This window comes from Ambystoma mexicanum, chromosome 6p (genome assembly GCF_040938575.1).
Source record: "Ambystoma mexicanum isolate Mex_15411 chromosome 6p, UKY_AmexF1_1, whole genome shotgun sequence".
Classification (NCBI taxonomy): Eukaryota; Metazoa; Chordata; class Amphibia; order Caudata; family Ambystomatidae; genus Ambystoma; species Ambystoma mexicanum.
Window position 1 is genome coordinate 1,369,233,772 of NC_090935.1, and position 14,805 is coordinate 1,369,248,576.

The following is a 14,805-nucleotide window of genomic DNA, read 5'->3' on the forward strand; positions in this document are numbered from 1 at the left end:
AAAGCAGAAATCCGAAAAGCCAAAAAAGCCCACAATCGATTCTCAACTGTGGAAACCGAAGCAAGGAACTCCAGATTCTTATCTGAATTCGTTAAACCCACTTGCACCTCTCTACCCCATCGCAATCGCTCTGACTCTCTCCCTCGACTTCTCCACCGCTCTCTACAGGAATGACTTCCCTTAATAACAAACTGCCCCTCTCCCCTGCCCAACTACCGTCCAACCAACAACCGCTCTCCCGCCGCTGCACCCTACCCACTTTTGACTCCTTCAAACCATTCTCCAGAGAAGAATTTCTTGACCTTCTATCCGCTCGCAAACCCTCTGCCCCATCCCCCCCTAGACCTATGCCCCGCCTCAGTCCTCAAAGAAATATTTTCATCCACCTGCGTAGGAGAGCGTGCAAGAAACATCCTAAATGACTCTCAACTCTGAAATCTTATCTGATGCCTTCAAAATTGCGCATGTCAATCCTCTACTTAAAAAAAAAATTACAACATCCCTTGACCCCAAAAGCTACCGTCCCATTTCGAACACCAGATTCCTTGCAAAACTCATCGACCAAACTGCGTACTCCCAACTCGACACCTTTTGTCGAATCCAACAACCTACTTGACACCGCCCAATCAGGCTTCAGACTGCGACATGGAACCGAAACCACCATGGCCTCAATCTGGGATGATCTTAAGATAACTGCAGAGACTGCAGGATGAGCTGCACTAATTCTCCTCGACCGGTCTGCAGCCTTCGACACAATTAACCAGTCATTCTCCAGCATGGGGTCTGGCATGGATTCACATGCTCATGAATATTCCCCGTCGTCAGGCTGGGAATCCTCAAGTAAAGAAAAAACCAGTATCAGTTTCGTTTCTGATCTGTCTTTCGTAGTAATAACCAATCACTGGTCTCTGCGTCATACTGACCACAGCCAATGACTGCCCTCTACCTAAGCACCGCCTCTGGCAGCCATCTTCAGATTTTTACTGCACGTTCATGTGTTGGGATCCTCGTGCTATTGCTCTCGAGCGTTAGTGCTATTTTTTTCACGTTTTTTCTCAAAACTTCATTTTTTCCGGTCAAAAGAGCCTCAAGCTCCACCGACTCTCCGATCAACGGGGACCCGTGTCGGATTCGTCTGCGCCCCTCAAGGGTGAAGATTTCGTCGAGCTACGTTTTGGAGGACTCCAGAAGCTTCTCAGGCCCGGACATGGCCCAGGAGAAGGGAAGCTCGACGCCCGGAAAGCTGTTCAGGGTCTGCCCTGGATGCCAGCTGCAGAACGTCTTTAAGGAGGACGAACACTCATTTTGTCTCTACTGCTTACATGAGGACAAGACGCACGTGAAGGACTGTGCGTTTTGCGGCAATATGTCGGAGCGGACCATGAAGGACCGCCACCAACGCCTCGCCAACTGGCTGGAAGGGAAGAGCCCGTCAGGCGAGAAGAAGAGGAAGAAATCCGAGCGGTCTTCTAAGACCTTTGAGGACGCCCCGGCGACGGGGGTCCAACACAAGGCCATGCACCGCGAGTCCGCTTGCACCGGGAGCGCCGAACGGTCGGGCTCTACAGGCGCCAGGCAGGGCGCACCCTCCCCGGCACCTTCAGCCACGAGCCAACGCTCTGGGTCGGGTAAGAGGAAGGGCGAGCACCCGGCGAAGCTCCTGGAGAGGCCCCGGTCGAGCTCAAAGGCCCCATCGGAGGGGGAGCGAGGCAGTGTCCCCCCCCCCCCCCTCAAGGATAAGGCGGTGAGCGCACCTAAGGTGGTGAAGGCCTTAATACAACCGGCCAAGCCCTCTATCGATACTGTCGCGGCGGCCCTGGCTCAGCCTGTGGAGGCTACACCAGTGGTGGCGACCTCGGGGGCTCAGTCTCCCTGCCACCTCAGAGGGAGTCCTCTTTTGTGCCCATCGATAGGACCCCCGTGAAATCCCCGGCGGGGAAGAAAAAGGGGGGGGGCAGGGCGTCGTCGTAGATTCGGCTTCAGAGGAAGAGCTGATCGAGGTCTTAAGCCACGGCCTTGGCGTGGATGAAGACCGGCCCATCGGGATGGATCCCGACGCAGGTGACGACGACAGCGTCGAGGGTGCCGACGGGGCCCCTGATCGCCCGTCGGATTCCCCTCTGCCAGCGCCGCAAGACAACTCGGCGGCCATTTTGTTGGCTATACAGTCCTTATGCTCAGAGATGAGGACGAGACTACCGTTGCCGACGGAGGAACCTCTCCCGTCGGGGGATCCTGAACCGCCTTCTGGTGTTCCCCCTCCCAAGAAAAGGATTCACCCTCCACCTCCTTTTCAGCCGTCGCGACCTGTCCAGCCCTCCTCCCCGTCCACCCGAGGGGATGATACGGGGACTGACACGGCAGCGACGGGTACGGACGACGAGGTATATGACGAGGATCTCCCGTCGTCACCTCCCACCAGGGCTTCTCCGCCCGACGAGATTGGATCGTTCCACTCCATGATCGCCAGGGCATCCGAGCTTTTCCAACTCTGCCCCGAGGAGAAGAAAAAGGAAGGATTCCTTTATCAACGGCGCGAGGCCAAGAGGAAGACTGTCCTCGCGGTGCCTCTACTGGACGACATTTGGGATGAGGGCCTCGCCCTCCTCAAGAACCCTTCCACGACGCCAGCTAGAGGAGACCGGTACGAGAAGAAGTACCGGGTCCCGGACGCGGCCCCCCTGTGCCTCCGGGCGTAGCCTACCCCGGACTCCGTCGTCTCCGCGGCGGCCAGGAAAAAAGCGGGGGGGGTGCGGCCTCCACATCGACTTCCCCACCGGACGGCGAGGGAAAGAAATTGGACGCAGGGTCGTCTCGTCTGCAGCGACGACGATTAAAGCGGCCAACGCCTTGGCTATCGTGGCCCGCTACGACAGGGAGCTATGGTACAAACTGGCTCCCCTGCTGGACTTCCTACCGGACGACAAGAGGGCGGATGCCCTGGAGATCCTACAGGAAGGTAGGTGGCGTCGGACCACGCCATCACTATTGCGACGGACATCGCCGACACTGGGTTTCGCCAGTTGGGCAACGGCGTGTGCCTTAGGCGGCGTGGATGGCTCAAGGCTACGGACTTACGTCAAGACGTACAGACCAGAGTCCTGGACGTGCCGTTCGATGGGAACAACCTGTTTGGGAAAACAGTGGACGATTCCCTTCAGGCCATTAAAGCGGACACTGAGACGGCCCGGGCCCTTGGGGTTCTACAGCAACGACTGACGCCCTTTCGGAGCAGCGGAGGAAAGGGTGCCTCCAAAGGTTCCGGCGGCGGTTTCTCCACCTACCGTCAAGCGGCCCGCTTGTCTCAGGAGGCCTACAGAGGACGAGGCAAGTCTGGAGGACCCCGCCGTCGTCGCCAAGGAGGTCAAGGCGGCAAAGCCTCGTCGAAACAGGATTGAACCGGCCGTGGGGTCGGGCCCCCACCGAAGCACCCCGGTGGGAGGCCGGCTGGCGAGCTTCGTCAGCGTGTGGGAGTCCATCTCCACCGACCGTTGGGTGCTGGACGCCTTAGCCCGCGGCCACGCGCTCGAGTTTCAAAGAAGGTGCCCGCGCGTCCCCCCCCGGGGCCAGGAAAGAGCTTCACATCCCTCAGCTTCTCCTGGAGGCAAAGGCGTTGCTCAGGAAGGGCGCCATCGAACTCGTCCCAAAGAGGCTTCGGGGCTCCGGAATTTACTCGAGATACTTCCTCGTGAAGAAGAAGACGGGAGGATGGCGCCCCATCCTAGACCTGCGACGTCTGAACAAGTTCATCAAGGCGCAGAAGTTCCGGATGGTCACCCTCCAGCATGTCCTGGGTCAGCTAGAGAAAGGAGACTTCCTGTCGTCGTTGGATTTGGAGGATGCCTACTTCCATATTCCCATCCTAAAGGGGCACCGAAAATTCCTCAGGTTTGTGGTCCAAGGGCGTCACTATCAGTTCAAAGCCCTCCCCTTCGGACTACGGTCGGCACCCAGGGTATTTACCAATTGCCTTGCACGCCGCGAGGGGATCCTACCTGAACGACTGGCTCATCCGAGCCAAGACGAGGGAGCTCGCCGTGGAGCACACGGCAAGGACCGTCCAACTTCTCACGGACCTGGGATTCTCCGTGAACTATGCCAAGTCCCACCTGGTACCCGCGCAAAACGCACTGTTTCTGGGAGCGAAGCTCGACAGTGTCCCTTCTGGCCTCCCCGTCGGAGGAAAGGACCAGGTCCATCCTGGGCAAGGTGCAGCGGATGTTGGTTTCCGACGCGGCCAAGGTGAGGTCCATCAAGTCCCTCCTCGGAATGATGTCCTCTTGCATCTACCTCGTTCCCATGTGCACGCTCCGGATGCGCCCGTTGCAGGAGTTCCTGGACGCGCGCTGGATCCAAACGACGGGCGGCTTCGAGGAGAGGATCACACTCGACGAGAGTTTCCGCCGAGCGGTCCGGTGGTGGCGCACCTGACGGCGGGCATGGACTTCCAGACCCCAGACCACCAGGAGACAGTGACCACGGATGCCTCCCTGGAAGGGTGGGGAGCGCACACCGGAAATCTGCACGCGAGAGGCCTCTGGCTCCCGACGGAGAAGTCCCTCCATATCAACGTCCTGGAGCTCCGTGCAGTGTTCTGGGCCCTCAGGTCCTTCCTTCGTCCCTCAAGGGCAAGGAGGTGAGGATCTTCACCGACAACACCACCATCATGTTTTACATCAGGAAACAGGGCGGAACCAGGTCCCCAGCACTGTCCAAGGAGGCGCAGGACCTGTGGCATTGGGCCGTCGCCCAAAGGATGTTTCTGGTGCAGTTTCATCTGGCAGGGATAAAAAAACACCATCGCCGACTCACTCAAGCAGGGAGCTGCGCTCGTGCCACGAGTGGGAACTACGGCAGGATCTAGTGGATCGCCTCTTCCGACGGTGGGGCACACCCCAGATCGACCTGTTCACGACGGCGACGAACTCCAAGTGCCGGAGGTTCGCCAGCAGGTTTCCTCAGGCAAGGAGCATGGGCGATGCTTTCTCGTTCCCCTGGGAGGGCCTGTTCCTCTACGCGTTCCCTCCTTTGCCACTGCTAATCCGGCTCGTCAACCAGCTCAAGAGGTCACGTTGCAGGATGATCCTCGTCGCACCTGCGTGGCCGAGGCAGATATGGTTCCCGGACCTTCTGGACTTATCAGCGTCCCCGCCAATCAGGCTGCCGGTGGACGCGGATCTACTCTCCAGGGAAGGAGGCGCCATCCTCCACCACGACCCGAAATCGCTGAACTTGCAGGCCTGGCTCCTGCAGCGCTAGAGTTTGGAAGGTACGACATACCGGCCGACTGCAGAGAGGTTCTTGCAAAGGCCAGGGCGTCCTCGACTCTTAAATGCTACGGACACAAATGGAAGAGGTTCTCTGTCTGGTGCCACGCACAGAAGATTAACCCTCTACGGATTACGGCTCCCCAGGTACTGCCGTACCTGCTGACGCTGGCCAAAGCTGGACTGGCACACGCGTCCATCAAGATTCATCTTGCTGCGATCTCCCGATACACCAGAACCACGGGGCGGACGTCCCTGTGGTCTCATCGTCTGGTGAAAGAGTTCATGAAGGGACTGTTCAGATCGTTCCCGCCGGTGAAGGCTCCGGCCCTGGCGTGGGAGCTCAACGTGGTGCTGACCAAGCTCATGGGACCTCCGTTCGAGCCTCTGCACTCGGCCCCGTTGAAGTTTCTGTCGTAGAAAACAGCGTTTCTTGTGGCCATCACCTCCGCACGACGGGTGGGGGAGATCCAGGCCCTTTCCTGCAAGGCCCCGTACTTGACTTTTCACGACACAAGGGTAGTGCTCAGGACGCACCCCTCCTTCATGCCCAAGGTACCGTCGGACTTCCATCTCAACAAACCATTGGTGTTGCCTGTGTTTTTCCCGTCGCCTTCGTCGCCGGCTGAGAGGACTTTGCACTCGCTGGATGTGGCTAGAGCGCTGAAGTTCTACGTGGACCGCACGAAGTGTTTTCGGAAGACGTCACAACTCTTTGTGAATTTTGGACCTGTCAATCAGGGGAAGGCTCTCTCGAAGGCTTCCATTTCCAGATGGCTCTCCGGCTGTATCATGTACTGTCATCGGTTGGCAAACCGACCGCTGCCTGGCCGTCCGAGAGCCCATTCCACCAGAGCGATCGCAGCCACCACGGCGTTCCTTTCTGGTGTGCCCCTGCTGGACATATGCAGGGCTGCTACGTGGAGGTCGACTCACACCTTCACGAAATTCTACTGCGTCGATCGGGATTCCAGGGAGGAGTCCAGGGTCGGCCAAGCAGTGCTGCGCAACCTATTCGCCTGAGGTGAGCCTGGTGAGGAGGTAAGATGCTTAATGTTGGGTTTGATGTAATGCTTAATGTTGAGCCTTTGCCACCTCCCGTGGTTGTGCATGTGTGTACTGCTATGTATTCTTTATTCATGAGCATGTGAATCCATGCCAGACCCCATGCTGGAGAAGGAACAAGTTACTTACCTGTAACTGTTGTTCTCCAGCATGGGTCTGGCATGGATTCGCATGCGAACCCTCCCGCCTACCCCTCTGCGGCTCTTCACTTGGTCATACTGCCACTTCACGTGCTTCCAAATCTGAAGATGGCTGCCAGAGGCGGTGCTTAGGTAGAGGGCAGTCATTGGCTGTGGTCAGTATGACGCAGAGACCAGTGATTGGTTATTACTACGAAAGACAGATCAGAAACGAAACTGAAACTGTTTTTTTCTTTACCGAGGATTCCCAGCCTGACGACGGGGAATATTCATGAGCATGTGAATCCATGCCAGACCCCTGCTGGAGAACAGTTACAGGTAAGTAACTTGTTCCATCCTCCTTGACTGTCTCCACTCCCTAGGAATCTGTGGAACTGCTCTCAAATGGATTGCCTCCTTCCTCAACAGGCACAAAGAACCCTCCTCTCCCCTTTTATCTCAGATGCTTGCCCAGTCAATACTGGAGTACTGCAAGGCGCATGTCTCTCAGCTCTCCTATTCAACCTCTATATGTTCACCCTCCCTGGAATCGTCCGCCTGCGCAATATCCTGTGCTACAACTACGCGGACGATGCCCGATCATCCTCAAACTCCACAACTCAGACCCCTCTCAGCCTGCCTCCTAGATATCAACCGTTGGATGACTACAAACCGCCTCCTAAAGCCCACAAAAACTGAAATCATGGTATGCGGCAACACTGAGCTTCTTCCTCATCCACTCCCCTGGCCCCTTCCATGGGCCAAGCACCACCCCCTACGTCACAGTAAAAAAACCTTGGATGCACTATAGACTCTGGCTTAAACATCTCCCGACATCAACGTATCCAAATCTTGTCACTACCATCTCAAAATTCAGATGCATTTTTCCCTACCTCTCCTTCCAGAACAGACTTTCCGCTGTTATGTCCATTGTAATGTCGAGAATGGACTATGCCAACTCACTTTACCTAGGAGTCCTAGCATACCACCTTTTTAATAAACTCCAAAGAGAGCAAAATGTCTGCAAAAATGCCAAAAGCCCTAGGTCCAAGAGACCACACTGCTCCAGCTCTCAGAACCCTCCACTGGTTCCCAGTTGGACGAAGGGCCACCTTCAAGACCCTGCATCAATCACCGTGCACAAAACTGGCCCTCTCTAACTGCAAGATAAGCTAAAACCTTACCTCCACCACGAACCCTAAGATCAAGCTCTGCCCTCATTTTAGAAATCCCAACCACCGCCGTCTGGATCGGGGGATCTTCTTTCTCCGCATTTGCCCCGACCCTGTGGAACTCGCTTCCACCTCACATCTGACACACCCAAGTCTGACATTCCGCAAACTACTCAAAACATGGCTCTTTCCATAACACCAACGACTAACCTAAAAATATGGCTGTACTCGAACAACCCAATCACTAAATACAGAATGAGACTCCCTACCAGGTGGTCAATGACCTCTGAACCTACCCACAGGATAGGATGGAGTGGATGAGGAAAAATGGATTGATGGAATGGATGCATGTATGGAGTAACAGACGGATTTGGTGGATGGAGACGACGGAATGAATGGAACACATGGATGCGTGTGAAATGGAAGGAGGGTATGTATATAGAGTGGATAAAATGGATGAACTAGAGGGAATAGACGAAATCCATGAAACTGATGGAGTGGAAGGATGGAGGGGATTGATGAATGGATGCTGGATGGAATAGATTGACGCAACTGATAAAAGGACTGATGGTCCGCATGGCTGGCTGGAATTGGTCTGCATGGCCGGCTGGCTGGAATTGGGCGGCTTGGCTGGCAAGCCGGCTGGCTGGAATTGGTCAGCTTGGCGGGCGGGCTGGATTTGGTCGGCATGGCTGGCGGGATGGATTTGGTCGGGATGGAATTGGTTGGAATTAATGGCGTACTCAGTTGGAACTGTCGACATTGACCTGTGCCGGACCCTGGCAGGATTGTGAACGTTGGCCTGAGTCCCTTCTAGGTATAAGTGCAAATGCTGGCATGTCCCTCACTTCGGTGGAGCTGTAGTGATTGGCCTGAGTCGCATCTGGATAGAAGTGTGAATGTAAATGTTAGCATGCGTATCACTGTACCCTGCCTTCCTGTCCCCATGCTGTTCTATATATCTATCGCCTCACCCCTGTCGCTGTAATCCCAGCACCATGTGTCTTTCCGTGTGTCGCTATGTGGTGTCCAGTCATAATATCGAAAAAAAAATTTCGAATGTCAAAAAAGTCGAATCAAAAATGTCGGAAAAAAAAATGTCGAATTATTTTTTTTTTCGATATTTTTGTTTGGGCTCTAGTTTATATTTAAAAAAAAGGTAAAAACAAAAAAAAAAAACGGGGGTTGGGGGGGAACCCCCCCATTTCGAAAAAAAAACGTCATAAAAAATAAATTCGACATTATTTTTTTCGACATTTTTTTTTCGACTTTTTGACTTTCGAAATTTTTGATTTCGAAATTATGTCTATAAACCTCGCTATGTTCCCTGCCATCCTGTTCATGTGCCTGGTCTCGGGCGCTGCAAAGATAACCATCATATCACATCACTATGCTTACTCTCTACTATACACAATTATTCAACTAGAACGCAGCTATACCCCTGATTAATTCAGTCTAGCTGTTCACATACAAATTCTACCCGATGAACACCTCATCACCCTAATAAAAACACAGCTAGCCGAGCACATTCTGGCCTAATCGCTCACATAAGCGTCCTTCGGGCCCAACGCTGCCAGAACCCAGTCTGGGTGTCCACCCACACACATCCACTGATATCTCCAGCACCACACCTAAAGCTAAAATGCAGCTACCACCCGGCAACTACATCAGCTGTGCACATATCTGGTGCACCCATGCACCCTACGACACTATCTCTCTCTACTGACCAGAATTGCAGTTCCCAAGGGCGGTCAACCTACCAGCGCTTTGAGGTCATACCATTGATCTATAGGGCGTATATAAATGCCAAGAAACGTAACCTTCCAGGCAACTGCTCCCATGATTCGGACAGATAAATTAGATCTTCAGCATTATCCAGAACTGAATGTCTAACCACAATTTTTGCCTCAACAATGACAACAGAGCTGCTCCTCACTAGAGCCATCATAGGCAGCAAACTTGATTTACCTTAATGCCTTATTCACAGGCACATCATTTAAGAACCTCTCCACTCCCAACTACTACAAAATAAGGCCCTTGGGCCAGCAATTGGTTGAATCTGACCTTCTCATTGGCCAGCCATGACACCCACTGGCTTCCCATCAAAGCATGCATAGAGTTCAAAATATTGTCAATCACTCACCGCTGCTTCTATAACGACGCCCCCTCCTTCCTTAACCAGTGTACCTCCATGAAATCCATTGTGTGCCCTCTACACTTCTCTTCAAAAATCTTTATTCCGACACCCAGAGTTAAAAACAAGCGAGTGGGAACTCCCTCCCTAGTAACATTTTTATTCTATTAATTTAAAAAGCGCTTAATACCAGTCAGCGGGATTGGGATTCGAACCTGTTGCGCTGCATTATCAAAATTACTGATCTTCAGGAAACTCTTAAACTTGGCTGTCACATGACTAATTTACTCAATTTCTTCTTGTTTTTCTCGCCTTCCTGTCTCGAACATGCGCCGTTGCCTACGGGCCTGGGCGCTGCATAAATGTAATAAATTAGTGTTTTGAAGTAAAAGATGAGATGCCACAAACAGGTAAAATAGTTTCAAGAAGAGTTCCATAAAGATAATTACCAGCAGAATTAGCTAAGCAGCAAGCACTCTACCTACCAAGGCCGAAGATTTAAAATGGGACCAAGAGAGACCAGTTGTGTGGCTTTGGGGCAGTCTTTGGCAGGGGGCATGGTATCCTTTGAAGCAATTTCTAGAGTTATGAACAATGAGTTTCAGAAGACCCCTGATGAAGTGGGGTCCAGGAATAAGAGGCTTGCTAGCAATGCAGCAGAGTTGGCAGATCAATATCCTGGAACTGAAAAAGCAATTCTGCAACAGGTGGTTAACTGTTTGAAGGGGTAGTCACTGTGCACCTTGTTTGGTGACAACTGTAGGTTCCAACCATGGCAAAGTGCTGTGGGGGGGGCAGAGGGGGAGAGGTGGGAGGGCCCTAATACTCTGCTTTACTCTGAATCTGGGCACTTCTAGGTCTGGAAGCTGTGTTCAGCAGTGCGGTTGCAGGGTCTGAGTCAGCGCAGGCCCAGCAGCTTCAATCTGGGGAGATGAAACCAGGGTGCTTGCCTGATGTGCTGGGATGAAGTCTCTGGTCAGTTCAGCACCAGAGTCTTCATAGTGCTGGCAGCAAAGAGGCTCCCGTTTCTGGATCCAGTGATGCAGGCGTGGACCATGGCTTCAGGGAGAAAGCTGCGAAGGAGCTGTGAGCCAGTTGCCCCCAGTGGATCAGGGGAAAGGAGTGCTGCAGTGCTTGTTTCACATTTTCTGTAGAGGCCAAGCTTTGCTGTTGGATTTGGTAGTACGGCAAAGGATTCTGGTGCAGGGCTTCAGTCCTTCCAATGACTGAAGCCCTGCACCAGCATAGTTTGACATCCAGGAATGGAGTTTCTGCTGTAGACAAGCATTGTAAGGTGGGTCTGCTATCCTTGGGGAGACAGGTAGTGAACCCGGCATCAAGTCGCATATGAAAAATCATTGAGGGGTGGTTAGTCAATGGCAGACCATTCCTCCGAACGCACCCATGCATTTTAGAAGGGTCTCCCACTCAAAGGAAGAAATCATTTTCTGCATCTGCTGATCAGAGCTGTTTTTAGGCTAATTGCAGCCGCAGCCTCTGGTTACAGGCACCCAATTGCCCAACGAGCACCGCCTCATCTCACGTACACTGAGATGAGGGCTAGTCCTGTGATCCCTCTAGTGTTGCAAAGACCACCTCTATTTTGTGAAATAAAGAAGGGGGTCGGGCGGGGGGGGCGACGGGAGCGATGGACCTAGCCAATTAAGATGGATTCTACCCACTGGAACCATATTACATGGTTGAAGTTACCAGCCTAGCCACATGACTATCAGTAGCGGTACTTTCTGTGGGACATCTTTGGGCTACACATCCCCACATTCTCTGGCTTAAGGTCAAGCCTTGCTGGGAGGAAGGAGCCAAACGGCAAAATGAGGACCGGACCCGCCAGGTTGGAACAAACACCAAAAATTAAATTGTACAGTAACGGGGATGAGACAATCTACTCAAACATTGCAGAAAGCATTGGATGGCATTTCTGACCCATTTGAAGCTGCACTTCAAATATTACAGCAGCACCTGTGCATGCTCTGTATTGCTTTTATGTTTTTGTATTGGATTTTAGACTGTTTTGAGCTTCCTTTGTTTGTGGGTTCCTTTGTCACTGGTCGCAAGTCGTATGACTCCACTTACTGATGTGAAATTGCTTCAAGCATTTTGATTTTTGGCTTGCCAGACCACTGGGTGACAGTTCATGATCCTGCCACACAACCACAAAGGTTGGACAAGCCTCCTCTAGGTGTGAGTGTTTCATAGTTGTAGGATTTGAAAACCATCATGCTTGGGAACAATGATATAATATTTGTTACTTTTTTTTTTGCCCAGATTTTCTGCCTCCATGGTGGCCTCTCGCCTTCAATAGACACACTAGATCACATCCGAGCATTAGATCGTCTGCAAGAAGTCCCTCATGAGGTAAATATTAACACTATATTTCAGATCTTGCATGAATTTGTGTTGGTAGCTCTCCTTTGTTTCTTTTTACAGTCTAATTTTGAACAAACTGAATAATCCATCCACCCGCCACACCTCCTAGTAACAATCCCACCTCTCCATGCTCTGAACATCTTTCAGTGCCTCATTTCTTTCCACCTGTAAACTGAAGCTTTGGGCTTTGTCTTTTTTGTCTGCCGGTTGTGCTTGTTTGGTAAGAATTGATGCAGTCACATTGTTTGTGACTACACAACACTTGTGGGTTTGGTATTGGGTAACCCAGCTTTTGGTATAGGTCTGTACTACACAAGTTGGTAGAGTGACTGAGCAGCCAGGCCTAACTCTAGGGGTAAATGTGAGCTGTACAAATGAAATTCATAAATACAAGTAGCTACGTAACCCTTCTGTGATAGTTACTTAACATCCATTTTAAATAAGCGTACTTTAAAAAGGCAATTTATCTAACAATATAAATATACTTTAAAATTTCTTTTCAGAACAAGATAATGGATAATCTTTGGATATGCTTCTTACGCAATTCCTGAACCCTGTTGACTTCAATCACAAATACAATAATGGCATTTATTTATCGCACTGGTTGTACTTCGCAGATTCTGTAGTTGCAGAAAGGTTAGGGAACGAAAAAAGGTTAGACAGTTTCTCAGACTATGTGAGGACAACTAAATCTTCCCATGAAATCTAGATAAGCCTTTCCCAGCAGAAGGTTTACAACAAGCTACCACCTATGAGGGACAATCCGTGTCAGTCAATGGACTAGAGTCTTGAGGGAGCCAGGATAGCCAAAGTCAATTGGAGCACAGTCTATGTATCTGATGCACTTCTTAAATGAAAGTCTTGCACAAAGTTAGTTTGTAGAAAAAAAACCACTTGTAGCTGTTAAGCCTGTGAAAGAGTTGGATTCAACTCTAAAAGGTAAGCCACTGCAATTCCCAACTGAGAAAATCACAACTAAAAGGCAATGCAGTAAGTACCCCAAGCCTAAACAGTACCTCTTGTTTGAAGAACAGTGGTCCAGCTGGATTCTGTCTTGCTACATCGGTGCAGACCCTGGTTCCTGAACCACGGTCGTGGGGGCAAGAGGGTGACTGCCTGGACGGCTCCTTTGGTGCTACTTGGCAGGTCGACATGTACAGGCTCGTTTTGGTTTAGCGGCACTTTGTGGTTTCTGCGCTTAGCAACCCGCACCGTCACAGATGCCGGTTGGGCTTCCTTCACTCCTTGGGTCCTGCACTCTGGTGAGGGAACTTGGGATCTGGCCGTCCTGCTTCTGGAGGATCCTTGGGAGACTCTTGGAGCTTCTAGCCGAATTAGTTATTGCTTCAGACGTTTCACTCTCTACCCCTGGCATTGGGCTTCCGAAGCAACTGAGGCACAGCAAGTCTGGGGTGATGTTCCAGTGGAGTTTGTCTCTGAGTTAGTTGGTCCCACTAGCCCAAGGGAGAAGTCGTTCTGTCCAGAGCTTCTGTTGAGGTGAAAAAGTTCAGCACAGCAGCGGGGCTTCACCAGGCAATTCAAAGGTCCGAGAGGATGCTGCACGCTTCGTTCACTGTTTCCTCTGGTATTTCTCCCAGTGGTTGACTGTGCCTCTAGTCCCAAAACCCTTTCCTTTTATCATTTTTAAGCAGGTTTCTTCTATTCATGCACAGCCTAGGCTGTCAATCACACAGCAGGGTGGTTGCCCTGACAAGAAGGCCAGTCAGCCAATCCGGACTTGTTCTCTTCAGGCATTCCTAGAGACAAAGGACAGGAGTTTCGGGACCCTCCCTCGCATCCTGGCCTTCCAGACACACTGGAGCCAGTGGCAGGCTTCATGGCTGAACCCTGCCAAAGGCAAGACTGACAAATGGCTCAAACTTCGCACAAAGTAATACCCAAGAAAGACCGCACAAACGGAAAATGGCAAAAAAAACACTGGAGCCATTTTGACAAAAATGATCATCCATGCGTGCTGTACTGCAGTTGAGGGTTCAGCCTGTGGTAGAAAAGCACAATGGAAGGAAAAAGTAAACTACTGCCACCAACCACTTAAATTAGTGAGGGTAACATAGAAATGTTAGAGAGTAGGATGAGGTACTAGGTTACCCTCCCAGCACCCCACAAGATGGTGTGTGCTGGACCTACAAAGAGAAAAGGTGAGTAAAGTCAGTTTCACTTTACTCTTGAACTGTAGTTCACACAAGAAAGGGTAGTTATGAGAAATCTAAAAGGATGTCTGACACTGAAGGTGCTGTCACCATACAAAAAGCAGACGCCTATGGAGTTTGTCGGACTCAAAATAGCGAAAAACACAAATCCAAATCAAATAAAAACACACAAAATTGAGAAAGATCCCACTCACTCGGAGTTCTAAATCCAGCAAAAGAGCTGGGGGTCTCTAAGGTGGGAAGATAAGAGTGCTCCATAAACAGCCGGAGTTTCATAGTCTGGCAGTGCCATCCTTGTTTTGCAAATCTGTGTTGGAGATCAGAGAAACATGCAACGGGAAAAGCCAGGCTCTTAGCGCCAATCCTCAACCTAAAAAGGGCTATCACCTTGATAGACTGATCTTTAAAGCTCAGTGTTATGTACACATACTCGTGTCCCCTTTGTCCTGTACCATTCCCTTCCTATGCACCTAATAATATTTCTGTCAAATA

At 51.4% G+C, this 14,805-nt stretch overlaps 1 protein-coding gene across 1 annotated transcript in view; it reads left to right on the forward strand.

Annotated features, from left to right (window-relative positions):
* LOC138510432 (serine/threonine-protein phosphatase 2A catalytic subunit beta isoform) overlaps positions 1-14,805 on the forward strand; it is a 161,803-nt gene that overhangs the window by 68,878 nt on the left and 78,120 nt on the right. The window contains exon 4 of the mRNA XM_069626086.1: positions 12,041-12,130. Within this exon, the coding sequence (XP_069482187.1) occupies positions 12,041-12,130 (90 nt within the window). The remainder of the gene's footprint in view (positions 1-12,040; positions 12,131-14,805) is intronic.